This window comes from Mirounga leonina, unplaced genomic scaffold, assembly GCF_011800145.1.
Source record: "Mirounga leonina isolate KUSES-001 unplaced genomic scaffold, KU_Mleo_1.0 Mir_96, whole genome shotgun sequence".
NCBI lineage: Eukaryota > Metazoa > Chordata > Mammalia > Carnivora > Phocidae > Mirounga > Mirounga leonina.
This window is the reverse complement of record NW_023270871.1, coordinates 7,213,936-7,240,563: the sequence shown is the minus strand read 5'-3', so window position 1 is coordinate 7,240,563 and position 26,628 is coordinate 7,213,936. Positions and strand designations below refer to the sequence as shown.

At 42.7% G+C, this 26,628-nt stretch overlaps 1 protein-coding gene and 1 pseudogene across 3 annotated transcripts in view; one reads left to right on the top strand and one right to left on the bottom strand.

Moving 5' to 3' along the window:
• Positions 1–729, top strand: part of LOC118006435 — a 1,256-nt pseudogene extending 527 nt beyond the window's left edge.
• LOC118006412 (growth hormone receptor) overlaps positions 1–26,628 on the bottom strand; it is a 257,995-nt gene that overhangs the window by 13,097 nt on the left and 218,270 nt on the right. For all 3 annotated transcript variants that reach the window (XM_034999068.1, XM_034999066.1, XM_034999067.1), the window contains exons 4-6: positions 19,577–19,706; positions 13,036–13,208; positions 8,177–8,355 (exon numbers count right to left, since the gene is read on the bottom strand). In XM_034999068.1, coding sequence (XP_034854959.1) covers positions 8,177–8,355; positions 13,036–13,208; positions 19,577–19,706 — 482 coding nt within the window. The remainder of the gene's footprint in view (positions 1–8,176; positions 8,356–13,035; positions 13,209–19,576; positions 19,707–26,628) is intronic.

Here is a 26,628-nt window from a genome sequence, read left to right as displayed (position 1 = left end):
AGGTGCCCTTTGGCAACAGCTGTCCGGAATCAAAACCTGGGACGCAGTGCTTCAGTCGAGGAGAGATGGTTTCAAACTCGTACGGCAGGATCCTGCCCCACCGATGCAGAAGACGACTACACTGGCACTTGGGTTTGGCCAGTACGAGGACTTATCTTGCCTCCTCTGACAACACAGCAGTACCCCACGAGTTTGCGACCCGCAGTGTGGCCGCACTCCTTGCAGGGACAGCAGGAGCACTTTTCACTCCAATGGAGAAAGTTCGGACATTGCTCCAGGACCACAAGCATAATGACAAATTTACCAACACTTACCAGGCTTTCAAGGCACTCAGATGCCATGGAGTGAGAGTATTATCGAGGCTTGGTGCCTGTTCTTTCCTGTAATGGATTCAGCAATGTCTTTCCTTTGGCCTTTGAGGTCCCATTAAGGAGCATCTGCCTACGCAACGACTCACAGCACTCATTTACACAATGATTCTATCTGTGGAGGTCTGTTGGGTGCTTTGTTTGGAATCTTGTTTCCCCAGTTAATGTTGTGAAAACTCATCTGCAGTCTCAGATTGGTGGGGAATTTCAGTCATTTTCCAAGGTTTTCCAGAAAATCTGGCTAGAGTGGGACAGGAAGCTGACAAATCTTTTCAGAGGTGCTCACCTGAATTACCATCGGTCTCGCATCTCTTGGGGCATAATCAATGCAACTTATGAGTTCTTGGTAAAGATTACATGAAAGAAACCATCAATTAAGTGCCATTTATTAACTGAATAGACCCAAGAAGAATGCAGTTTGGCCATGTTCCTAATTGGCCAACTACAAGTTGGTGTCATAAGTTCAGGGCCCAGTGAATTATGGGCAAAGCCCTTCTCTTGAAGCCCCAACAAATTCAGAATAAAAGGTTCTAATGGGGAAAAAATAAAACGCACTGAAGAAGTTTGCTACTTAAAGGAAAATCAAGGCAAATAACTTTGTAGAGAAAGTCTGTTATATGGATCACAGTCCTCAAAGTTATTTTGGTATAAACCCAAGATATAATAGACTTGTTTAAAGAAATGCAGCTATGTGTTTGTGCTAGGCTGTCAGATATTCTATACAATCAAAGCATAATAGAATTATTTTTTAAATTTTATTGTTATGTGAATCACCATACATGACATCATTAGTTTTTGATGTAGTGTCATGATTCATTGTTTGCGTATAACACCCAGTGTTCCATGCAGTACGTGCCCTCTTTAATACCATCACCAGGCTAACCCATCCTCTCACCCCCTTCCCTCTAGAACCCTCAGTTAGTTTCTCAGAGTCCATAGTCTTTCATGGTTTGTCTCCCCCTCCGATTTCCCCCCCTTCATTTTTCCCTTCCTGCTATCTTTTTTTTTTTTTTAACATATAATGTATTATTTGTTTCAGAGGTACAGGTCTGTGATTCATCAATCTTACACAATTCACAGTGCTCACCATAGCATATACCCTCCCCAATGTCTATCACCCAGCCACCCCATCCCTCCCACCCCCCATCACTCCAGCAACCCTCGGTTTGTTTCCTGAGATTAAGAATTCCTCATATCAGTGAGATCATATGATACATGTCTTTCTCTGATTGACTTATTTCGCTCAGCATAATACCCTCTAGTTGGGTGGAGCTATAAAGAAAATTACGGATATGTTGCCTACCCTTTGGGATATTATAGTTTTATATGAAGACATAAGAACAGAAAAAAAAAACCCCATATTTCCACACCAAAACAAATCAGTCAAATATACACACACATGTGCACAGTTTGTTCTTTGGAAATTCTGGGTAGTCATTCATAAGATCACAGAGTTGGAAAGGGTCCTAGAAAAACCATAATTGTCTAAATTATTCTATTAGAAGGAACTACATACCTATTCTGCATATTCTAGAGGGCTTAAAGTTACCTCAAATGGTTTCCTATTCAAAATTTGCAAAAAAAATGTCACTAGAGTCATTGGTAATAAAAATCAAGGTCCCACAACCCTTAAGGTCACGATATTCTTTTACCTTCCAGGGGAAGGGTAGTACGGCTATTAGACATAAGGCTATGAAAGAGGTAGGCCCAACTAATGACAGTGTTTTCCTTCAAGTCAAATACTCAAAGCAGGTATTCAATATGGGTTTTTCATATGCTTTCAGATAGAACACCTTGCTCCTATTTACAGAAAACTAGGAACACTTATATTTTCAACAGCATGGAGTTTTCACATTAAAAAGATTCTCATAATTTGTTTTATTAAGTCAGAGGCTGGGCCTGCAGCTTCTAAAATAAATTTCCTTTCACCTCAGTTTCTACTCACAAGGTTCCTGTTTTTTCCCATGTGTATATGGGATGGTTAGTTTGTATCTTTTTATTGACACTTCTTTTTTTTTTTAAGATTTATTTATTTATTTTAGAGAGAGAGAGTGTGTGCGTGCGTGTGCACACATGAGCTCACATGGGGTGGGGAGTGAGGGGCAGAGGGAGAGAGAGAGAGAAACCCAAACAGACTCCGTGCTGAGCATGGAGCCTGATGCGGGGCTTGATTTCACAACCCTGAGATCATGACCTGAGCTGACACCAAGAGTCACCGCATAACCAACTGCGCCACCCAAGCGCCCCTGAAGCTTCTTAATATATGATATATTTGCATGCCTAAAATGCTTTTTTAAAGGCAAGATTCTGAATTTTAAACTTATCTTATTGGTTTCTTTAAAACGTGTGTGTCCAGTTTTGAAGCCCTAAGTTCTGTTATTGTAACCAATATTGTTTCATTACAGATTTCACTAATGACAAAACCAAAAAGAGGCCCTCAGTGATTTGATCTCTGCCCCCCCGGCCCCCTTATCTTCCCTCAACCCTCCAAAGCAGCCACACCAAACCTGATTTCATTTACATGGCTCCTACCACCGGCACTGAGCCCTGCCACCTGCCTTGGAGGGAATGCCTATGCAACTTATGAGTTCTTGTTAAAGATTATATGAGCCAATCCTCAGTGCAAGGATTGTTGATATTCTAAGATGTCATTCCTGGCATTTTTTCCTACTCCATCCTGACAGATAGTCACATCTTAGATTACTTTTTATACTTCTATTACACTGCTCCAATTTCTATATTACACTGCAAATTCCCTGCTGCAAACAACGCCTTCATTATCTCTGCATTTCCAAAGCCCAGCACAATACTGGGTATAGAGTGGGTGCTCAGGAGATGGCCCATACAATGTGGATAATTCTTTGCCACTCATTACTTCTTTAAAAAACATTAAATTCTTAACCTGATTTAGCAGGTACATAGTTTAAGCAACTACATCACCATTAGTATCACTTTTATATTCAAAATGCATTTAATTAAAAAAAAGGCACCGTAATACAAAATTCCACATTGTCAGTCGTAACCTGGATTCCTGATACACGCAACAAACACTAGCTTTTCCCCCTCTACTTACGAATCTCACTTGTTTTTAAGCTTATGGCACTTGTGCTCATAACCAATTAGATTGTGAATTTCTTCAGCAGAGGTCAAGTCTTAACAGATAAACTCTTGGTATTCATGACAACTCTGTCTGAGACCCTTGTAAGACATGCCATGAAGACGTAACTTCACTTATACAAGTTAAGTGAAGTAAAAGTTAACTGACCCCTTTGGACTATCTAATGAGATTTAGCGGAGATGCAATAAAAAGTGTGACAAAGCCAAGCTGGGATGCACACCTGAATGGTCAATTGACTAAGTCCCATGCTCCCATGGACCTGGCTCAGGGTACGAGCTTCGTATCTGTGCATCAGCTGAAATACAGCTAGATCACTGGACTTTCAGGGTTGAAACTATGATTAGTAAATCTATGAATGCTAACGTTTGGATTCACATCTTTGCTTTTCCTGGATAGTCAAACTTTTTGTTTCAGGACTCCTTTTTACCCTTAAAAATTACTGAGAAGCCTAAAGATTTTGGTTTATTTGGGTTATGCTTATCCCTATTCACCATTTAGAAACTGAAACAGGAATTTTTTAAATTTTAAAATTAAAATAATATTAATTTAAAAAAATTATTGTATTCTCCAAAACAACATATAATTTTGTGAGAAGAGTGACACTGTTTTACATTTTTACATTTTGGCAAGTCTCTTTAATGGCTGGCTTCATACAAGATGGCTGTATTTTTACATCTGCTTCTGTATTTTTTTTTTTTCTAACAAAAGGTCTCACATATTTATTACTGAGCCAACCTACTATGGCAGAAGCAGAGTAACAGAGAAAAATAATTTCCCTGATAAAACATGCGTATTCTTCAGATAGTAGTGATGTTTACAGAGTAAGAGGATAGGAACACCTGCCTTCATGCAGCAGAAATATGTGTGCCATCTCATGTGCGATCCCTTAGAGACAAAGCTTGGTTCTTCTCCAATGCTTCCTCCTGGAGTTGTACCTGATTTTACCAATTTTCATCCAAATCCACTAGGGAATGGGATGGTTCTGCTTTTGTTTCTTGGCCAGGAATCGCTTGATCCTGAAAGTCTTGTGAGAAGACATGGTGAAGAACAGTCAACCGCACATACAATGATGGCGGAGAATAGAAGCCACATCTGCTTCTGTATTAAATTTGCATTAAATCTTTTGTGTTGTTTTGGTTGAAGTGCATTGAATAGAATCTGGTCTCACACAGATATATAGTGAAGAAAAGGTGGGATATTTTAATAGCCTTTTCAGAAAATTGTGGATATTCTTCTTTTTTTAAAAAGATTTTATTTTGAAGTAACCATACTCAATGTGGGGCTCGAACTTAGAACCCCAAGATCAAGAGTCACATCCTCTGCTGACTGAGCCAGCCAGGCACCCATGTGGATAGTCTTCAACACTAATACCAAAACTCAACAAGCAGTAGTTTAAGTTTCTAAGAAATGTTAATTTTGGAAAAGTGCCCATTGACACATCTTACCCTATAGTATTAAATATGATTGCCTACAGAAAAATTCAGTCCTGGGGATAGTTCAGAATAATTGTGACTTTCTGTTGGATAAAGAAAGTAGGAAAATATTTGCTTATAGACATGTCTATATAGATAGACAGAAATCTTGTTATTTAATAAAGAAATCTATGAATTTTGCAAATATCACTCTGCTCCATGGAAAGTGGTTCAGAGTGGGGAAGGAGTGGGAACAGAGACATTGCACAGGAGGCTGTTGAGGTGATCCAGAGAAGACACAATAATGACACCAATCCATGATCTAATTCAGAGCATGAATCAATGGGAATTGGTGATTATTCGGAGCTAAGGAGTAAGAAGAGTAAGATACCGATAGATGTCAGGACAATATTCTGGATTAAATTTGAACAACTGTATGGACATGTTGTCATTCACCGAGAGGGGGAGACTAGGGAGGTAGGAGGAGGTTTGAGCATGTTGCTTTTTTGAGAGCCCCTGAGGCATCCCAGTGGATATGTCCAAGTGTGGAATGTAGAAATGAGGTCAGGGTGGAACCGCTGTGCTAAGTGCCCTCGGGTGTTGACACTGATCTGGTCTTTTCTATTTTTCAACTAGCTTCCACCAAATGGAATTTTTTTTAATACTCACAACCACCATGTGAAACAGAGAGTGAGCCTGACCAATTTTACAGTTCGATGAAACACTCTCAGCGATAAAAAGGAATGTTACACTCAGCAATAGGAATCTCATATGCATTATGAGGAGTGAAGGAAGCCAGAGTCAAAGGTTAGTTATTATATCGTTCCGTTCCAATGACTGCCTGGAAAAGGCAACACTACAGAGATGAGCAGATCAGTGGTGGCCAAGGGTTCAGGTTTGGGAGAGGATGAAGGTCATGGCAAGCTGTTCTCTATCCTGATTGTGGTGGTAGCTCCCAAGCCCTATGGATCTGTCAAGACTCACAGAATCATGCAAGTAAAAAGTGGATTTAAGTGTGTGCATATTTTTGAGTGTTTATGAAAAGAATTTGAAGCGAGGGAGTGTGTTTTAGAATGATCACTCTGGCTCCAGGGCCAAGAATGGATGAGACGCATCAAAGACCAGAGGCCTAAGACCTTTTTTGGGAGATGGATTAATCCAGTCAGACAGGACTACAGATCAAACTAGCATGGTAAGCATGGTAGTTACTTAAGGTTAGTTGCAATGTAGAATCTGAAACTGTATCAATGAATCTTTCGTATCTTGCTACCTTAACATCCACGTTTCCACCTAGCACTTTGAATGGATCATTTCCCCATGAATGATTTTGGTTACATCATGTATTAGTCATTTGGAAAATATTGGCTCATTGAGTTATGCAAATTTTCTAAATGTTCACACATTTTATTATACAATATAAAAAATCACTTTAGCTAATATCACCACTGATCTCGTCAGGAAAGTCTTCAAAGACTGGGAAAGCTCTCAAGCTCCCTGCTGCAGATCAGATTCCAGTTTTCCAAAACTCGAATTTTCCTTTGAAAGCTCAAGTTTCATTGGTAACAATTACTGTCGATCGTTTTTCTTGGACTGATAAGCCCACTTCATTCTTTTTCAAGAAATATTTGCCAACTCTTTGCCAACTTCACTATGAATAACCATCTATTAGTTTATCAGTTGTGCTTTCAAGTGAAAATGGTGTTCCGTGCAAAAAAGCAGCTGGTGCAGCGAGCAACTCGGCCATTTGCGTGCCTCATTAAGACAACCATCGGCCCCTCAGTACCCGCAGAAGTGCGTTATGTGTCCTCAACATGTGTCACCCAGGATATTAAAAAGCTATGTCATCAAAGGTTGAGATTTAATAAAATTAATAAAATGTGCAGCTTCATCAAGACAATCCTTATGTGAGGCTGGCTTTCTCCCCGTTACCGTAAGCGCAGAGGTTGGCGAGCGCGCACGGGGGTTGGCGAGCGCGCACGGGGGTGGCGAGCGCGGTGACGGTCAGCGCGGTTTGGAATGACCGCCTTGATTGTGCTCAGCTGGCAGCAATATTCCCACCATCGCTACAGATCTCAACCCGGTGAAAAAGGGAAATAACCTTTCGGTATTAGTAGGAAAACAGTCTTGACCTTGTGGACTCCCTGAAAGGGTCTCAGGGACCCTCAGGGCTTGCACAAGTTCACACTCTGAGAACTGCTCCCTGGGGCTCCTGCCACGGTGCCTTGTGCACGGTAGTTATTTCAATATCTGGTTGCTGAATACATGTTTGACTGAAACTTGAGTTTAGAAAGTCTTCTTTGACTCAGCCACCAACTGGGCTTTTTTGCACCAAGTTAATGGAACAGATATCTAAATTAAAATAATGCTGAAAACAGCACCTCAAAGCCCAGTATTTAACTGTTCACAGCTGCTCTAAACTTAACTTTAATGACAAAATTGGCTTCTTTTTCAGCAGATCCCTGAACGGACAAGGCCTGGTGTCTCAAAATTCTGGGAGTGAATCTGCCAGGCCACAGGGCACGACCTGCTGACAGGCCAGAAACCACTTGGCTTGGCCAGGGCTATGACTCTGTGGTTAGACTGATTTAGAATTAGTTATACTGGGAGCAGCAAGATAATCCTGTTTTTCTCCTTGTTGTGCACCATGTGGAACTTATCTAAGTGCCTAGTTCCCATATAGTTGTCAAGGACGTAAGGAGTTCAGAGGTCAACCACCACCGTGCTACTCGCCTACATAAAAACCGTTTAGCTCGATTCTTCCCTGAGGTATGTAACAAAACATCCTTCTGAGACCTCTAGGGGACAAACTCCCTTCCTCTGTTTCCTTCCTGGAGTCACTTATGAACTTACTTTAATGGGGGTCTTGTAAATACTAGCAACTAAAATCATGGGAGAATATGTAGCCATAGCTCACTGTTGACCTTGATCATGACTCTTCCCATGTTTAGCCACATCCTCAAAGATAGCTTAAGTAGCTAGAGTATACAACTTTATTCAAAAGTTAAACAGGCCACTGAGGATGACTGGGGAGATAGTTTTCCTTTCCTTCCTTAGGCTTCCATAGAAGCTCCATGTAAGCATCTGCTGTTGGACAGAATTCCAAGATGGTATTTTACTGATTATGTCTGTTTTTCTCAAATAAGAAAATATGGAGTCTATAGCACGAGCGTGTGGAATTAGGTCAAAAGGAAGTCTAATTGTAAATGAGAGAGGTGTTGTTGATATAAAAAGAAGAAAAGGCAAAGCCTTTTAAAGTGTGATATGTAATGATATCTTACCATTTTCCACTGGGACTCATTTACTTCTTTGTATTGCAGTTCATACTCCAGGACTATCCATCCCTTCTGAACATCTGCATTGGGTGGTGGTTCCCATCTCACTTGGATATCGGCATGAATGCCCGTTAAACTGATGTTCAGTAAAGTCCAGTTGAGGCCGATGGGTGGATCTGGTTGCACTGTGCATTTTGACAGAGAGTTAGTGCACAGACAGACAGGAACAGCTTGATTTAATGGAGTGTTTTTTTTTTTTCCTGAAGAGACCAATTACTTTATGCATTTTTATTATTCATACCCTGAATTCTTCCAATATTCTTATTATACTCTCACTGTATAAGAGTATCATTTTTTTTTTGACTTGAGTATGATCTGTTTTTAACTTTGAAGAAAACCCCTACAAAAAATTCCTTTTCAAGTTTAAAATCTGATCTAAAATTTTTCTTGAGGATCTGCCATGTCTTACATTTCTTTTAGCCCTGATAGGATTAATGCTTTGGGATTTTGGCAACGGAATTCATTGTAACTCGAAACTGAAGAACAGAGTCACAAAGACCTAGAGTATTTAAACATGTGGCTGTTTTGGAACTAGGGATAGAGAAATCTTTTTTATTCCAAATTGTTTATTACCTAGGGCAAGGATCTTGTCTTATTAATTTCTGTATTGCTATTAGAACAATTCTTCCAAACCCTCAGCTAATGCTCCTTAGCTTGTTGTCTTCCTAGCCACATGTGATGATTTTTTCAGACATAAGAAGGAAGGCATTGCACTCTTCTCTCAAATGGTGATGAGTCAGGGTTTTCTGTCTCTTACTTAACCACATGTGAACAATCTGAAATAGTGTTTTGCTTGGTTTCTATTGACATACTGTACATTCTCTGGTAAGTCAGCTGTATTCTGCTTATCAGAACTGCAAAGACTACAACTTCCCAAAGACCAATGAAGAGAAATACGGATTCCCAAGCTAGGAACTATACCTAAATTTACATTCTAGATAGTTCCCGATAAATTATTCCTCTTTGGGTCTCAGTACTGAGGTTTTCAAAAGTCACTTGTAGATACAGAGTAAGATTTACTTTCTTTTCTACTGTTTGTAGAAGGTCATCTAGAGTGTTGCACAGTCTGGATCCCTAGGGTTGGCCAGAGAATTGCCTACAGATATAAGTGTGAGGAGCTCTAACTGGCTGTTAAAATCTGGTGGCCAAAAGGGGAAGCTCTTTCATTCAACCAGAGTGAAAACAGACCTTACTGTGAAGGAGCATGATATTGACTCCTGTAGAGTGGACACAACTTTAAAAAAACAGGGAATCCAAATATGACTAATAATGACCACATTTTGGAAATTAAATTGGAGGGATCTGCAAAATAGCTGAGTTGCATATGGCTACAATCAGGATAGTAATGCTTCGCCCTTCTGGATTTGTTGGGGACTGAGGAATTCTGATACTGAAGTTTAACCCTCGAAGAGACCAAAATATTAAAAATGTTTTTGGTTGAAAAATTTCAACTTATTACTCACGTTTCATCTTAAAAACTCCCCTTTCTACTTTAAATAGAAGATATGGAACATGGTCCTTTCTGAGAGGGCTCATACCACTGTTATAAGCATCATAACAAGCTCCCCCTTCCCTCTGTACATCCTGCCACGTGCTGTATTCCACAGTTCCTCTGAGATGTTGCAAAAGCACTTGAGCCCGAGTACATCCCCAGGCAGCCCCTGGTCCCCTGCCTGGAATGTGGTCCTCTGTCACTTTCCCTCTCTCTGCTAATGGTGGCTCCATTCCTCCAGGTGCTCAAGATGAAATGAGTGAGCTCTTCCTTGACACATCTTTTTCTCACCACCCCCACATTCTGTCAGCTGTACTTTCAAGATGGTCCCGGATTCTTTTTTTTTTTTTTTAAAGATTTTATTTATTTATTGGACAGAGAGAGACACAGCGAGAGAGGGAACACAAGCAGGGGAAGGGGGAGAGGGAGAAGCAGGCTTCCTGCAGAGCAGGGAGCCCGATGCGGGGCTCGATCCCAGGACCCTGGGACCATGACCTGAGCCGAAGGCAGACGCTTGACGACTGAGCCACCCAGGCGCCCCAAGATGGTCCCAGATTCTAACCACTGCTCACCACCAGCACCTCCACAACCCAGGCCTGCCATGACACTTTTTTGCCCATATTGCTGCATTAGCCTCCGAAGTGGTCTCCTGGGGTCTCTGTCCTCCTTCAGTCTATTTTCAATACACTTGTCACAGTGGTTATTTTCACACTTGAATTAGAACACATCACTCATTTCAAACCCTCCAAAGCCTTCCTTTTTCACTCCAGGTGAAAGCCAAAGTCATCCAAGGGCTTCAAGGGTGCAGTGACTTTGCCTCTCGGATCCCTCAGATGTGGCCTCTTACGTGCCCCCTGCTGGCTCTGTGCCAGCCCCTCTCCCCACCACGCTGTTCCTCGAGTGAGCAAGGGCATGCTCCCACCGCAGGAGCTTTACCCTTGCTGTGCCCTCTTGTTGAAGGGCCCTTCCCTCAGATGGACACATTGTTCTCTCAGTTTTTTTACTCAGCAAAGCCAGCTCTGATGACTCTATTAAAATCGCGAACGCTCCTGCACTCCTCTTCTCCCTCCCTGTGTCGTTTTTCCTCAGAGTATTGTCTCTTTCCACCCTCATTGGGATAAAATCCCATGAGGGCAGACATTTTCTGCTCCTGGCACCTAGAAATGTACCTGGCCCAAGGAAGGGACTCAATAAATATTTGCTGAATGCATGAATGAACAACAAATGTCTAATAATACAGTGCTTTAAACCCAAAGATGAGCCCTGTGAGGTAGCAGCAGAAAACTCATACAATGCGTGAGGAGGCTGAAGGCCTGTGTTGTCTTCTTAAGATTAGGTTCACCTCATTCCTTGCGGTCTCCCCCTCCCAGCTCCCTCCCTCCCTGTTATGGTTGTAACTGCCTGTCACCATCTTTTGCCTTAATTGTCACAAAGATTATCACCAAGTCCTCTGACCTCTCTATCTCTAGTCTGTGTTACTCCAATCTACCCTCTACACTGCAGCAGGATGGATTTCCCTGAGACATTAGTAACACAACAGGTGGCACTGGATAACCTTGAGATTAAGAGTGTGGACTCTGGAGCTATGCTGCCTAGGTTCAAATCTCAGTTCTGCCTGCTAGCTGTTCGACCTTGAGTTAGCCTTTAAATGCTCTGAGCCTCAATGTCATCATCTGTGAAATGGGGATTATGATAGAATCTCTCTCACATGGTTATTATACCTGACCCATAGGTAGGGGCTTTGTAAGTGTTAGCTATTATTATCCTCAGGTCATTTCCCTTCTTAAACATCCTCAAATGCACCTCTTGGCAGTAAGATAAAGTCTAAATTCCTTTGTGGGGTACACAAGACCACTTACAATTTCTCTGGCTGATCAGTCAGGCCTGCCTAACTGCTCCCGAGTCCGTCACTATTCTGTGCCATTTGTCACTTTCAGAACTTAGTAGTTGTTGGAAGACACAGTCTATCTGGTATACCTGGCAACTCCCACCGATGCTTTAAGGAGTAACTGAACTGCCACCATGTCTGGGCAGCCCTTCTTCATCCCTCGGGCCCAGTCAATCATTGTACCTTTGGCCACTACCTTGGCTTACAGTGTCCTCCATACACCTCGAGTCCAGCACCTAAGACACAGTACTGCAATTATTTAACACACCTGCCTCCCCTACTTGACCATATCTTACTCATTCTGTAGGCACCACACCTAGCACAGCATCCAGGGCATGGTAGGCCCTCTGTGAAAGTCAGCCATGGAAATGAGTGGGGCTAGCTACTGGCAGGGACAGGGTTAGAACATGGGTCTGGACCCGGTAATTCTTACTACTATGCATTCAGCCACTCAACAGCTACGTCTATTGACATTGGGGCATACACTGAATAGTCTCTGCAAGTTATGCAGTTGGGTTCTCTTTTCTGCTTGTTCTTCTCCCTGACAGGCTATCAGATTTATTTGTTTCTGCCTGCAGCTTCTAGCCACATTCTCTTAGCCTCTTCCAGTCTGCCAGTGCCTGGGAAACCACACACAAGCGTGTAAGGACAGCATGTGTCAGAGAAACTCCAAGCAATTTCTATAACAGATGAGCTTTTGTGGATAGATTCTGAGGGACCAACATCAGCTGCTCAAAGTCCTTCTTTGATTCTTTATATTTTGCTGTTTACACTATTATAGAATAAACATAAATATTCCAATTACAGTTGTTTGTTTTGTTTTGTTTCATTTCCCCTTGTGTCCACACCATGGGCAAGGGATAATCTGTCTAGATCTTTCATTTAGCTCATTGAGCTCTGATTATCTCCAGTGTTTGTCTTAAGATCCTATAAACATGTCTTTAAACTGATTTTCGGCTGTTTTGTAAACATAAAATTCCAGAATTATTATGCTTTGTGATAAAGAAAATCTAGGCTTTTATTACAGTGATGATAGGAGTCAAAGGTCAACATATTTCAGATCTGAATATAATAATCATTTTGAAAAATTGGGAAAGAAGGATTCCTAGAAGTCCATTGAGTTTGTCTCTTGTGGGACCCAAGAACATAATCCAGCTTGAAAGACCTCCTTAAGGAAAAGATTCTGCAAGACTCCCACTCTTTTCTTGACAACATTTACTGCCAGGTTATTTTATGTTAGAGCCAACTTCCATTCTCCCTGCCTTCTCCCTCTTGTTCACTAGCTGATCTCATGCCCTATAAAGTAGACCTCCATTCACCTAGATTATAATGACAGTCTTCCTACTTGAATACGCCTGGACACTGAGGCTCCCCTGCTTATTTAATCTAAAGCCATGTCAAATAAAACACAAACCTGTGATTTACCTATTTCCTCAACAGAGAAACACTTTTGATCCACCGTACCACCATTGCTGGTTAGCTTGATACAGTAGGGTATCCAAATGGAGGTATAAGATGAATTAAAGTAACAGCTGTTTTCTCCAGCAGAGACATAATCAGGGCATTCTTTCCATTCTTGAGTCCATTCTTGAGTGCTCCTGAAATGGAGAGTAAAAAAGGATGAATTGTTCCAAAAATCATGCCATGGTTTAAGTCAAAGTGAGGTGCCTGATAGTCAGATTCAATAAGCCGAAACACAAATATTTCACAAGCAAGTATTTTAGCGGCATCACTGCCAAGAAGTATCACATCTGTGGACTCATCCACAGTGTCTGCAGACTGATAGGAGGCCGTTGGTACTCGTACAACAGCAAAAGCGTCTGTGCATTGACTGCATATGATGTGCCAGCTCCTAAATTAAGTAATTTGTGGGTAGGTACTTTATTATCCACATTGAACAGATGAGGGTTCCAAGGCTTAGGGAGGTTTAGAATGTTCCTTTATTAAAACACTACAGAGGGCCAACTCCAAACTATAAAGATTCCCAAAGAACAGTGACTCTTTGGACCCGGATGTTTCCCCAACTCATGGTGGAAGAGACTGAGGAGGCACACCGATGGCATTCTTCAGGCTGAGTGACACGGAGATTTGGGGGGCCTCGAGGTGGAAAATCGGCTACCACCCTACTCTGAACCACTGTACCCTGCGTCCATCTCCCCAAGGCTGTCTTAGGCTTGGGGGAGTCTTCCTGAGGTCTTGAACTCCTTCCCATATTCCTGTTTTTTTTTTTCCTTAATTACATGAAGAGCAATGAGAACATTGTAAACATGCTGGACCTTCAGGTGACATTTATGAAACATGGGGATCCTAGCCTTTTTCTCCCCACCCTAAAAGAGACAAAAGGTCATATTCACATTCCGCCATCCAGTTATTCACCTCTACCCCACACTACAGAGAGTAGCATGTACCCTGATGACTTAAAACATTGGCAGGGTGTGAGCTGAATGGAGAAGAGATGCCAGGAAGTTGACTGGGGAAGGAAGCAGAGTTTAGGGAAAGGGAAATCCCTGGTCAGCTGCCATGGGGGCCTGAACAAAAATGCAGAGCAAGCAAGGATTTCTCCTACTCAAGGCCACCCCTGCCAGAACACAGTGAACATGTGCTAGAATGTGACACAGCCCTCCCAAGTCCCATCCCTCTGACTGACTGAATGAGTCCAGCAAACCATCTTTGGCTGCCTACTATATACGTCCTATAGAAGCATTCCAGCTGCCACTAGCTTGTGTGGATATAATGATTAATATGATGGCGTTCCTACCTTCAGGCTAGAAGGAGACTCAGAAATTACCATCTGAGTACTTTTTTTTTTTGGTATCCTGTAGTCATTTCATTCATATGTAATAAGCATTGATTATATATAAAACACTGTGCTGGACATTATGCAGGATGCACGTGTGTCTAAGTAATGACTCCTGCCTCAGAGGAAGGATTAAAAAACTGTATTACAAAGCAGTGTGGGTTTGTGCTCACAAATAGTGCTCATTAGTCTCCCTAAAAGTTCGGAAGAGGGAATGATTGCTCTGGCTGTTCACGGAAGGCTTCAAGGTAGAGGTGGTGTTTCTAGCAATCTTGAAGGATGGGTAAAAGCTTAATACGTGGCTATAGGGAAAGGAAGGAGGGAACTGAGTAGTCAAAGGTATTGAGGTACGCAAGCATGGGCATGAGTATGGTGAAGGAAGGGAGGGCAATGGAATAAATGGGAAAACTTCTCAAATTAGAATTGCTACTTGGGGGGAATACTTCATTATTTGCTTATTATTCATGAGGTATCAGCTGAGAAGGAGGTTTATAAGTCAAGGAGACATAAAACCAGGTGGTCTGTGGCTGAGGGGGAAGAAGGTAGGAATGACCTTGTGTAGGCTGAGGTGCTTGCGGCTGGAAGGCTAGAGAGTAGAGGTCTGTGAGCGCCCCTCTCAGGGACGGGTGCTGGGTAGCAATGAGCGACCAGGACACCACAGGCTATAGGGAAGGCAGGGACTGGAAGGAAGGGATGAGCTGGGAGACAACGCACGCTTCTTTCTTTACAGCTGTTACTCAGGCTGGTCTCTTTGGCACTGGGAAGAAACTTGTGTACTATGAGGGGGTCCTTGAGACAGTTGCTCATCAGCTGCTGGAAAGAACTTGGGATTAACATGGCCAGTGAACTGTGGCTTAAATTCTGGTTGAGATTTTTAAAAGTTGCATACCCTTGGATGAGAGGGAGATTCATCCCTGATGGGAAACGTGAGTGGTGTGTGTGTGTATGTGTGGGAGTGTGTATGTATATGTGTGTATTTATGTATGTGTATATATGTGTACGTGTGTATGTGTATATGTATATATGTGTGTAAATGTGTAGGGGTGTGTGTGTATGTTTAGAGTAGTAGGAAAAGGATTAAAAATTAGGGATAGGTGGGTCATTGACCTACAGTATGGTTTATTTTATCTTGACTTTCAAACTAAGTAAGAGTATATTAAAGAGAACGGTTTAGCAAGATTGCCCAGAGAAATGAGGCTCTTATATAATAAGACAGATAAAGAAATATATTTAGCATAGTTGATAGTATAAAAGTTAGTATTAAAATGTAAGGATGTAGTACAGTGCTTCGCAGGTCTGGATTTGTAATAGGAAGTTTAGCTCTGCGTGTTCTACGTTTTTTCAACTTTGATGTGTCCCCATGGGGACTGCATGAAAAACCTTGTTTAGATTATTCCAAATCCATTAGTCCCACAGAGCAAACAACTTAAAGCACTTATCTTAAGTACAGGAACAGTTAGTTCAAAACACAACTCCCAGGGCCCTCCCCCTCATTAACCAAAGTTGAATTTTATTTTAAATAAATATTTAAAACTTATTTTTAAACTCTTAAATTTAGCCAAAAAAACAAATGGACTTGCAAAACAGGGACTCTGGCCTGTGTTCCCTGGGCTGAACTTCTACACAGGTGACCAAAACCAATTTCTGGAAACTACCTTCTCCTTGTCGTACCCCTAAGAGTTAAGTGCATGAGGTTTGCTCCTAGTCCATCTTGCGAAATGGAAGGAAGGCTGTACAATGGGACTACTGGTAAAAGTCAGAATAAAGAGAAGAAATACTTTCTATCCAAATGCTTTTCCATCTAGCAACTGGAAGAAAAATCCTAAAAATAAAACATCATTTATGTTCTAAGGACCACAGTTTTCATTACATACAGATCATGTGTTTTAGGCTTAAAATTCAATCTTTTCTCTAGAAAAAAGGAAAAGCAACAGTGCCCTTTCTCCCTTCTCATCTCCTCCAGAACCTTGCATGGAAATCATTTGTTGAGGGGAGTGAGCGTGGGGGATGACAGAAGTGGTGGGATAGAGTCTCTGGGATCGAGCCTTCACAAGCCCACTTTCTTCAACATTAAGGCATCTGCAGGCAGGGAGCTGAGAGCAGAGCATCTCCAACAGGCCCCCCCAGACCCTCCTGCTGTGGTGCCTGCGATTTGCAGTCAGGTTGCTCCCCTGGCCGGGGGCAGAGACAGCCACGCACGCGGGTTAGGCTCCTTTGTGCTTTAGTTACCAAGGCCAGGCTGGTAAAACTGAAAGCCCAGTGCATGGGCCCCTTCCCCGAGCCTTCCTATCTCCCCTGCTCCAGTTCTGGATGAAATCCTGTCCCAGCTTCGTGTGTCCGTGAAGAGGGGTCACGATTCTATCGTTCCAGGAGTTGCCTGGGACCTGAATTCTGAGAAACAATGATGAGAGTCAGAAAGCGCATCTGTACGGTCCTCTCTGTGCCAGGGGCCAGTGTGAAGGCTGACACAGCTGTGTACTCACTGGGGTGGTCTGGGCCTGACATCCTAGACCCTTGCATTCTACCCTTCCTAGATAAACCGGGCTGGAGGCTTACGCGATTTTGGCTAGATATTCAAAATAATTATATTTTTGTAGGGAAAACACAAAATACCGATTTTGCAAGTTGGGATTGGCCCTAATCATTAGGTTGTGCTTGGGGGTTTGGAGATGTGACAGTGTTTTCCCCTGGGATCCCAAAACCCACTAGGGCAAAAGTTACCGACATCCTTCCAAATATGTTAGGTTTGCCCTCCACCTGGTCACCCTTTCTGTGGCATCTCCGTTAGCACGGAGCCTGGCTTTGGACTGGGGGTGGGTGCTCAGAGGCCTAGCGTGCGCAGAGGAGGCCTGGAGGCAAACACATGTGACCCAGATGGAAGAAAGTAAGGAATAAATATATATTTGTGAGGGTTTTATACCTTTGGATTTATCTTTTTGCTCAAGTTCAGATTTGGTGAATATTAGGGTTGGTAATAACCCATTTCCATAAAGTGGGCCCGACTCTGCCCTCTCTCTCTTCAGTTTAGTTCCTTGTGCCTGCACAAATAACTCAGTTTGTCCTCACTGAGCCGGCTCTCTGTACCTCCGAAATCTCTCTCCCTTTAACAGTCAATCCAACGGATATTCCAAAGTGTTACCAAACATATAAGCCTCCTGTCCAAATGTACTTCCACAAAGCAGTGTAGCCTCTTCACCCCCACCTCTCTGTAGTGTCAGCCCTAAGAGAAAAAAAGTGCCTTGGGTGCCCAGCCATGTCGTATCTGTGTGCCCTCTGGGGCACATCCAGGAAACCTCCCTCACACCGGGGAAGTGGGTAAGGCCAGTATGGGTTGCTACCTCAAACTATTTACTTGTATACTGAGTACCCCATTTTGCACTAACAACGGCCTCAGAACAGACCAATAATCAGTAGCCGGAGAGAATCAAAAGTCATTTTTGTAGCCCAGGAATTGGCTTTCTGTATCATTATGATTTTAAATTACCACCATATTACCAAGGGTAACAGCACCTACCATTTGGTGATTATCTATGCTGTGCCACGCGCAGTGCTAAGCGCTTTTCATGTATTATCGACCCAAACTCTCACGAGAAGGCATAAGACAAGACCTGCCATCTCTTGTTTCACAAATGAAGCAGCTGAGTTGTGAACTGACTACTTTGCGTGGCATTCCTCAGCGAGTGCCAGAGTCAGGCCGAGATGCGGGCTTGCTGGCCCTGAGCCCACGTCTTTGGCTGCTCCCGGCCTGTTCCCTCCCTTCCCCTGCTCCTCTGTGGCATAGATGGCTTCAGCCTTGGACCCGTGAACGCTCCCACCCTGGGACAAAGGGTCCCGGCTACCCTTGAATCTTGGCTTAGGCTTCCCCTGGGGGTTGGGTGGAAACGGGGAAATGATAAAATGTTAGAACCTAAAACTTAGAAAAGGCAAAAAAGGTACAACATAAGAGTAAACAGAAATGGAAATAATTCCAGGTGCGGGGTCAGAAAGAAACTACTTGGATGGTGATTATATTGAGACATCTTCATTTCACTCTTCCTCTGTTATTTTAGAAGACCACCGGTCAAAATGGAATAGAAAAGTACTACAATTCCTTACTGAGTATAACTAATTTAATAGGAACATAGTCTATTTTCTACTTAGACACTAAGCTGAGTCTTTTAAAACGTCTTCTCAAAGCCCACCACAGATGAAGTCAAATTCAAGGCCCAGCCATGGCCAACAAGGCTTGGCGCAGTCGGGCTCTGGCTAAGTCTCTGACCTCTGCTCATGTCACATCCCCATGTTTCACCTTGTGCCATCCATGCGGGCCTCCTGCTTTCCTCAAACAGATTGGCCTCAGGGCCTTTGCACTTGTAATTTCCTCTCCGGCACAGTTTTCCCCCAGACATTCTTGTGGGCCTCTCTCACTGCACTTCTGTCTCTGCTATAACACAGCACGTCAGCAAGGCCCACTGTGAGCTGCTCATCTAAAGCATCACCCAAGCTCCCTGCACACACACACATGCACACACACTCATGCACCCTTATCCACACCTTCACATACTCGCTCTCTCATATACACGTACACATTCATATCCTTGTGCACATCCATCCACACACCTGCTTCCACACATTCTCATATGCACATACTCACCACTCCCTCTGTCACACACACCCACACTTCACACACACTCCTGCACATGCACACTTGCACCCACACTCTCACCCACTCACACATATGCTCACTCATATTTACACACTCACCCTCACACACTCTCATGCACACGCATGTACTCATTCACAGTGTGGGCACTTTTTATCCTCTTTCTGGCTTCTACTTTTCTTAATAACCCTTTTACTAGCTGACATTTATTTATTTTACTTATTTTTTTGTTGTCTGTCTTCCCCTGTTGGAAATGAAGCTCCACGAGGCCAGGGTCCTTACCCTTTTTGTAATCAGCACTGTATCTCCAGTGCCTTAAATAGCATCAAACGCATAGTAAGGGCTTAATTAACTTTTTCTGAATAAATGTATACATTTAAGTCATCAAAAAAAAAAAAATGCTTTCTATGTCCACCACTGCATGCAACTCAGTATACTTTCAACCGAAAATCCATGGAGGGAAAAGTCAGAAAGGCATGGAAAAGTCAGAAAGGCATGGAAAAGTCAGAAAGGCATAAAGCCTGCACCTTCTAATATAGAACAGCTGTACTGATCCTGGGTTCTTCAAACCGTGACGAACCCCATCTGTCCAGTGGCATGAAAAAGTCTCTAGTTCAGGTGAACGGCACTTGGTGAACTTAGGCTTCCCAGAAGAATCTGCAGAATAAACAGAAAAGGCAAAGCATGAAATCAGGAAGGTCAGGTATGGTCCTAATAAAACTCATATGTAAAGTGGTAAAGAAGAACCATTTCCTCCAGAGACACTGTTTTCCTGGGTCACAGTTTAGGAGCTCGTTGTAATGCCAGTTATTTCTCTGTCAGCTCTCGATTTCAGGGACAAACTGTTCTGTCTTCATGTCAAACATTATTTTTAGGGCCTGTTTAAGAAACCAGAACTAGAGGTAGGGTTTATTTGGAAGGTGACCCCAGGAACAGGAAGTGAGGGGCCAGGGAGAGTCGAAAGGGGAGGGAGGACAGCTAACAACGTGTGTTGTCCAGTGGGTTCCCACGGTGGCCAGCCAGGGGCCCACCTCCACAGAGGCCTCTCGGAGAAGCTGTAGAGCATGGAGTGTGTCCTAGAGAAGGAGGGGAGGCTGCGGTGTATATCCCCCAACCCCCGCTCTCCACTGCTTGAGGGCTGCCCTGGAGGTGTTCATGCCCATGAACTTCTAGGGCACACCCGCACAAGGGCTGAAGATCCTGCCTGGCTTGACAGAAGCCTGGACAGGCTCCCGAAGTGGACGTGACAATGTGCACGATGGCGGCTGTGCACCACAGATGCATGCACTCGCATCAGGTGGGACAAAGGGACGTGGCCTGGGACCGCAGCATCCACTACAGGGCATTTCCTCTTTTTATAGATTTTTTTAAATTTTTTTATAAAAAGCCACTTAGGTCTGCATTCTTTAAAAAGAATTCATTAGGTACATTCATTAGGTAGATGATGACTATACATTCATTAGGTAGATGATGACTGTACATTCATTAGGTAGATGATGACTAAAAAACTTCTGCATACTTATGTGTCAACTCAAATTTGGGAAGTGGTGATTGCCTCCTATGTGTTAGGATATTAGCCCAAACGCCTCTGCATCTATGAAATCTGCAGCAGACAAGTCTGAGACAAAACTCATTTTTTGTATATCAATTCTCATTGTTCTCTGAGTTCCATGGCCATTTTGGAGATGGCCAAGTTTCTTTTTTTTCCCCTCCTTATATGATTAGTCTTCCATTAGATTTGAAACTTAATATATTTGTTCTCTGATCTAAAGCTCTCATCCCTGGGCAATAGGGAGTCTCTCAATTTTAAAGGAGTCTTATGAATACTTTAAAACATAATTTAGAAATAAACAGCATGCAACCAAACACATAAAAATCCCTGATTCCAAGTTCCAGGTTCATATCTGCTGTTCTGAACCAAAACACGCCTCTTTTTCCCTTTGTCAGCAAAATCATAATGAATGGGATATTATAAACCTTCTAAGTGAATCCATCATTCAGCCATCCATTCAACAAATACAAAACATCTACCTTGTGCCAGGCCCTCTTCCAAGAGTAGAGCAGGAAACAAAACTGCTAACATTGTGGTCCTTGTGGGGTTTCCCTTTCAGTGGGGGCTGGGGAGGGGGGAATCCCACGTAGAAAGATGAGCAGGGTAAGAAGGTAAGGGGCTGGGAAATGGAGACCCCATCCTCCTTCCACTGATACCCGTATGAATGCAGTGAAGAAGCTCAGGCTGGGGAAATGTGTCCTCATTTTAGAACATCTGCTGCCCCAAAGAGTCTGGCCACAAGAAAATGAATCTTCAGGAAATCCAGAGTTGCAGATAGGTCCTTTGCCCTGAGAACACATGTTGGGGGTGGTAGAATGTCTTTCTTAATGAAATTCCATGGTCATATGGTTGTAAGAGATATTCCTTTTCCTGTATTAACTAAGCGATTGACAAGAGTTTCAGGGCATGGATAGGATCTGCTTGGTACCAAGGGCAGATGCTCAGCCCCCTCTAGGTGGTCAGCACCTATGAACCTCTCTGAGAGCACTGAAATGTAGGGGCCTGTATGATCTGCTACAAATGAATATAGTGAAAGAGGTGTGTGTTTCGTTAAGTAAGCACCTACTATACAGTAGAATACCTGGAAATATTTCTTTTTCTATTAGCTGAAGAACTGAAAAGGTTATTTGCAGACCCTCCCAGAAAATAAGCGATTAATAAAACATATTTAAGCCACAACTATTTTTAATGCTTGCAGGTTTGAGGAGAGTATTGCAGATTCTGCCTACTCCTCTGCATAGAAGTTTAAGAAGAGGACATGCGCTGGGTTACAAATTCAGAGATTTGTGTTTGAGTTATGGCTCTGATACTCTTCAGCCCTGATCTTCCCAAGCCGTTTGCGCCTCAGTCTCCTCAATAGAGAGGCTGGAAGAGATGAGATTCAAGCTACTTTACAACTTCACGTTTACAATAAACGATGTATATCATCATTAATAATAATGTACACAATGAAAACATAATTTTGGCCTTTAAGCCGAAACAACCAGAGAACACCAAAAGCAAACACCATTCAGGTTCTCATATTCCCTGTGCAACAAGCCTACCACACAATGGCAAGAATAGTAAAACCCAACCCAAAAACTTGAAACAGAAAAGGAAAAAAAAAATTTTGCTAGCTGGGGGAAAAAACTTAAAAAAATTAATTTGAAACACATTTTTCTTGCTTAAACTTAGTATGCCTGTTTATTCTGTTACGTTTTAACTCCCGATGTATAGAAAGCCCCCTATTATCTCCTCATTCTAAATAAGAAATGGGAAATTCATGGTTCATAGTTGTGGTGCTAATGTGATGAAGTGTGTGCCCACACAGGAACTCTGATACAGACGTAGTGCAGCCAAGCTATTTTTAATTTGCCTTTTTTGATTGTATTTTTCACTGCGTACCCTCCTTTCCCTACCTTCCTCCTTTCTTTCTCTTTCCTTGCACTCTCTTCTCCTTCCTTCCTTCTTCCTTTCACGTCTGGGTATGTGCTGTTAAGTGCTGTAGCAGACAGACTCTTCAGGTGGCCCCAATGATCCCTGTTTCCTGTTGTTTGTAAGATTTGGTATATCATCTCCTTGAATAATTTGCTAATGTAATCTAATCTAACCTACAGAATATGGCAGATTTGAGGGGATGTCATATCTGTGATTAGGCTACAAAGACTGTGATTTCCGTCTTGCCAGCAGATTCTCATTCTTGTTGGTTTTGGTGAAGCAAGCTGCCGTGTTGGTGGAAACCACGTGATTAAGGACTGAGAATGGCCTCTGACCAATAACTAGCAAGTCTAACAACCCTTGAAGAACGGAATCCTGCCAACAACCATGGAATTTGATCCTTCCCCAGTCCAGCCTTCAGGTGAGACCACAGCCCTGGCTGACACTTTGATTACAGACTTGTGAGAGAGTGTGAAGCAGAGGTCCCAGAAGCTGGGTTAATTCAGAGGAAGGGCAGGGAATAATATTAACTGAATGCTGTTTATACAGAACAAATGAATCCAATATATCAGAACTTGAAAGCAGTGTTCAACAATGGCATAAGCCACTTTTCTTAGCAAATGGAATGAGTCACAATGAGAGTGGGAAAGTACATAACTTCTTTGTTGGAGGCAAGAAGAACTGCAGTGTAGCTGGCTGCTTAGCTCCTTCTCAGTCACCTCCTGCTTCAGCTATTACGACTGTGGCTGAAGATAGCTGGCATTCCTAAAGTTCGCCTCCTTAGCATCTTGTTGAGGTTTCCCAAGTCTGAGAGGTACTGGCCTTAAAATGAGGACCTCTCTAATTATGTCTGAATATCCTAGTAGAAGTTGTTTTATATTTCACTTAAAGACAACAAATGGCTACCATACATTCTCAGGTCCTCTCTGATGAGCCACAAACAATAATTTTTGAACTAGTAATAATTCCTGCTCTCTCATGATTTTTAGCCTAAACCTAGAGACAGTATAGTTCAATATCCATTTACAGCAAGTCTAAAAAGAAAGCCACACTTGACAAGAGAGCCTCGCTTTGGCCCTAAATTAATTCTCACTAGGAGAAATGAGTGTTCTAACTCAAGTGGTCCCACATTCTGAAAAAATGTTAATATCAACACCGATCAGCACTCAAAATCATGACAATAGATTTGGGATTCATTTTTATTTTCTCTTTGGAGTCTTCATTTTGAAAATGAGGATTTTGACTTGCAACTACATATTTATTTTAGTTATTAATACCATGTTATATACCTCACCTTCCATATTATATCATGTTGAATACTTTACATATATTGTCTCCTTAATACTGACAATAATTCCAGAAGGTGGGCATTATGTCCACTTAGAAATGGGTGAAAAACTGGAGTTGAGAGAAGTGAGTGGTGTTTATACTGCAGTAGGTAGGAGAGATGGGATTAAAATACAGGTCCATGTGATTTCAAGCCTAATTTCAGCACTGGCAAAAAATAGTAGCTTTTTTGTTAGGCAATTTTCTCTTGCTTCTCAAAAAATTCCCAGAAGGGAAAAATGACAAGCTCAGATGTGTCCTTAATTCAATTCTCAGAAATGAGTAAGCTGACAAGCCCTAAGAGCAGCATTTCCTAATTGTAATTGTACATTGGAATCAACAGGGGAGCTTTAAAAGACACTGATGCCTTGGCCTGCTGCCAGAGACTTGAGTCAATTTGTCTGGGGTGCAGCCTGGGTGTCATGATTTTTAGAAGTTCCCCAGGTGCTTGCAATGTGTGGCACAGGTTGAGAGCCACTGGTGTAGAGAAATAAATTATAGGTAAGTACTGAAAAGTTGGCTTTCCACATTATTAGCTTGTCTGATCAGTTCTAGCAGAGCTTTGTATCAAGAGTGACACTTGGTTTGGGCGCCTGGCTGGCCCAGTCAGTAGAGCGTGTGACTCTTGATCTTGGGGTCGTGGGTTCAAGCCCCACGTTGGGTGTAGAGCTTGAAAAAAGAGAAAAGAGTGACATGTAGTGTAAACTCCCACGAGTCTAGTTTGAGAGGGTGTGGGAAGGATATGAATATTAATTATCACCTCAGAAGAGTAAATGATGAGCGCTGGAGAACTAAAAGATATTTTAAATATACGCGTCTACGGTGCATGTCTCAATGCTAATCCTGCCTAAGCTTCTGATGGACTATAAACTGGTAATGGGAATTAGTTAAGAAGTTAAACTGGTATTCCTACTGAAATTATTATTCAGAGAGCTCGAAGAAAGTTTTACTAAATTCAAGTCTTTAAATGTTGATCGAATGACAGTGTGTTCAAACTACACCGACAGAGGGACAGTGTCCGAGAGAGCTGGAGGCACTGCTGGTTGTAACATGTCACCATTGACAGTGACCATGGCTGATTCTGCCAGTCAGACTAGCTGGACCGGCCAAAGTTGGCTGCCTTCTTCACTGCCCAGTAGCTCTCTCCTTGGAAGAAGATGGTCTTCCTGACAGTATGCAGAGGGAAGGCCATCAAGCAGCTGTTACACAATGAAGTAGTCCTGTGTTCTTACCCTCCCTCACCAGACATGCATTTCTATCCTCTACTCATGACAAAGCAGAAACAAAAACAAAGGAGGTCACACACCAGTTCCCAATGTCTGCTTCCTGTTGGGGGTTGGGGGAGAAGGAAGAAGGGGAGCAATCGAAGTGGGAGGGGAGGGTTGGTGGGAAAGGACAACCTTCTTTAGAAAGCTGAGGGTTGTGCAGTGGGAGGCACTCAGCAGCCCCCTGCCCTGAAATGTGGAACCTCCACTGCACCATGTCATGTGGACCATCTGCTGTCCCCAGTCCTGGGCACTGGTTATCATCCCTGAATGGAGCTTGAGGACTTGGATAACTTGTGTGGGGGCAGAAGTTGGAAGGGAAACCCTTCCCTTCGGACCAAAGGGAAACTACATACAATCAGTTGAGAATTTCCTTTTGAGTTGGGCAGCAGCTGGGCAACAAAACGACATCCTTAATATGACTAAGAATTAAAACTTGTAAAGATGTACTAAAGAAAACAATTTTTTTTTTTAAAGATTTTTATTTATTTATTTGACAGAGAGAGACACAGCGAGAGAGGGAACACAAGCAGGGGGAGTGGGAGAGGGAGAAGCAGGCTTCCCGCAGAGCAGGGAGCCCGATGTGGGACTCGATCCCAGGACCCTGGGATCATGACCTGAGCTGAAGGCAGTCGCTTAACCAACTGAGCCACCCAGGCGCCCCTAAAGAAAACAATTTTATGGAATAAACATCAAAGATGATTTTAATCATAAAAGATGGAAGAAGTGATAAGACCAAATCAGAGTATGTGGTTATATGTGCATGAACAATGAAAGAGGAAATACTATAATGAGAGAAAAGCAAGACACACAGTGGACTGTGTGCCAGCTGAAACATCTGAAGTACATGCGGTCATATGGTGATAGCTATTTCCCTCGCTGGTTAGAGCGGATTTCTGTGGTTGTCTTCTAGACGGTCATAACTACTGAAGTCTGAGTTGTAGATAATTGGAGGATGTTGCTATATTATCACATATTAGTATTAAATTAAGAAAATCCAAGCAAAGTCTTTCTCTATGTGTTCCTGAGAAGCAATTCAAATTCCTCACGCTGGGAAGAAAATTATCAGTGCCTCACACAGACACTGTGGGGCTGGCTGAAGACGATCTCTGGAATATTAAGAATGCTACTTGATGCTTTTCCCTGATGATCTGGGTACTCTGGAATCATGTCACAAGTGTTATCAGCTTCTTGGCAATGATCTTTTCAGAAAAAGCTCATTAAAGCTGAATTGGAATTTGGAGAGTTCTGGTTATGTCACAACGACTCCATCCAATGATTCCACCTCTCTAAGCCAAAGCCACCCTGAATGGAATGGGCTGGGTGGTTGAATCGTACTTTAAACATTTTATGTGTCATTTGTTTGTAAAGGAAATCCAGCCTCAATATTTGCCAGGGCATCCTGGGGATGAGGTTCTGCACTGAGGGGTACTGAGTTTTGCACAGTACTTGTAAATATTTAGGTTTAGAGGACTAGATCCCTCCCCTAGCTTGGGGCGGGGGGGGGGTCCTCCCTTTT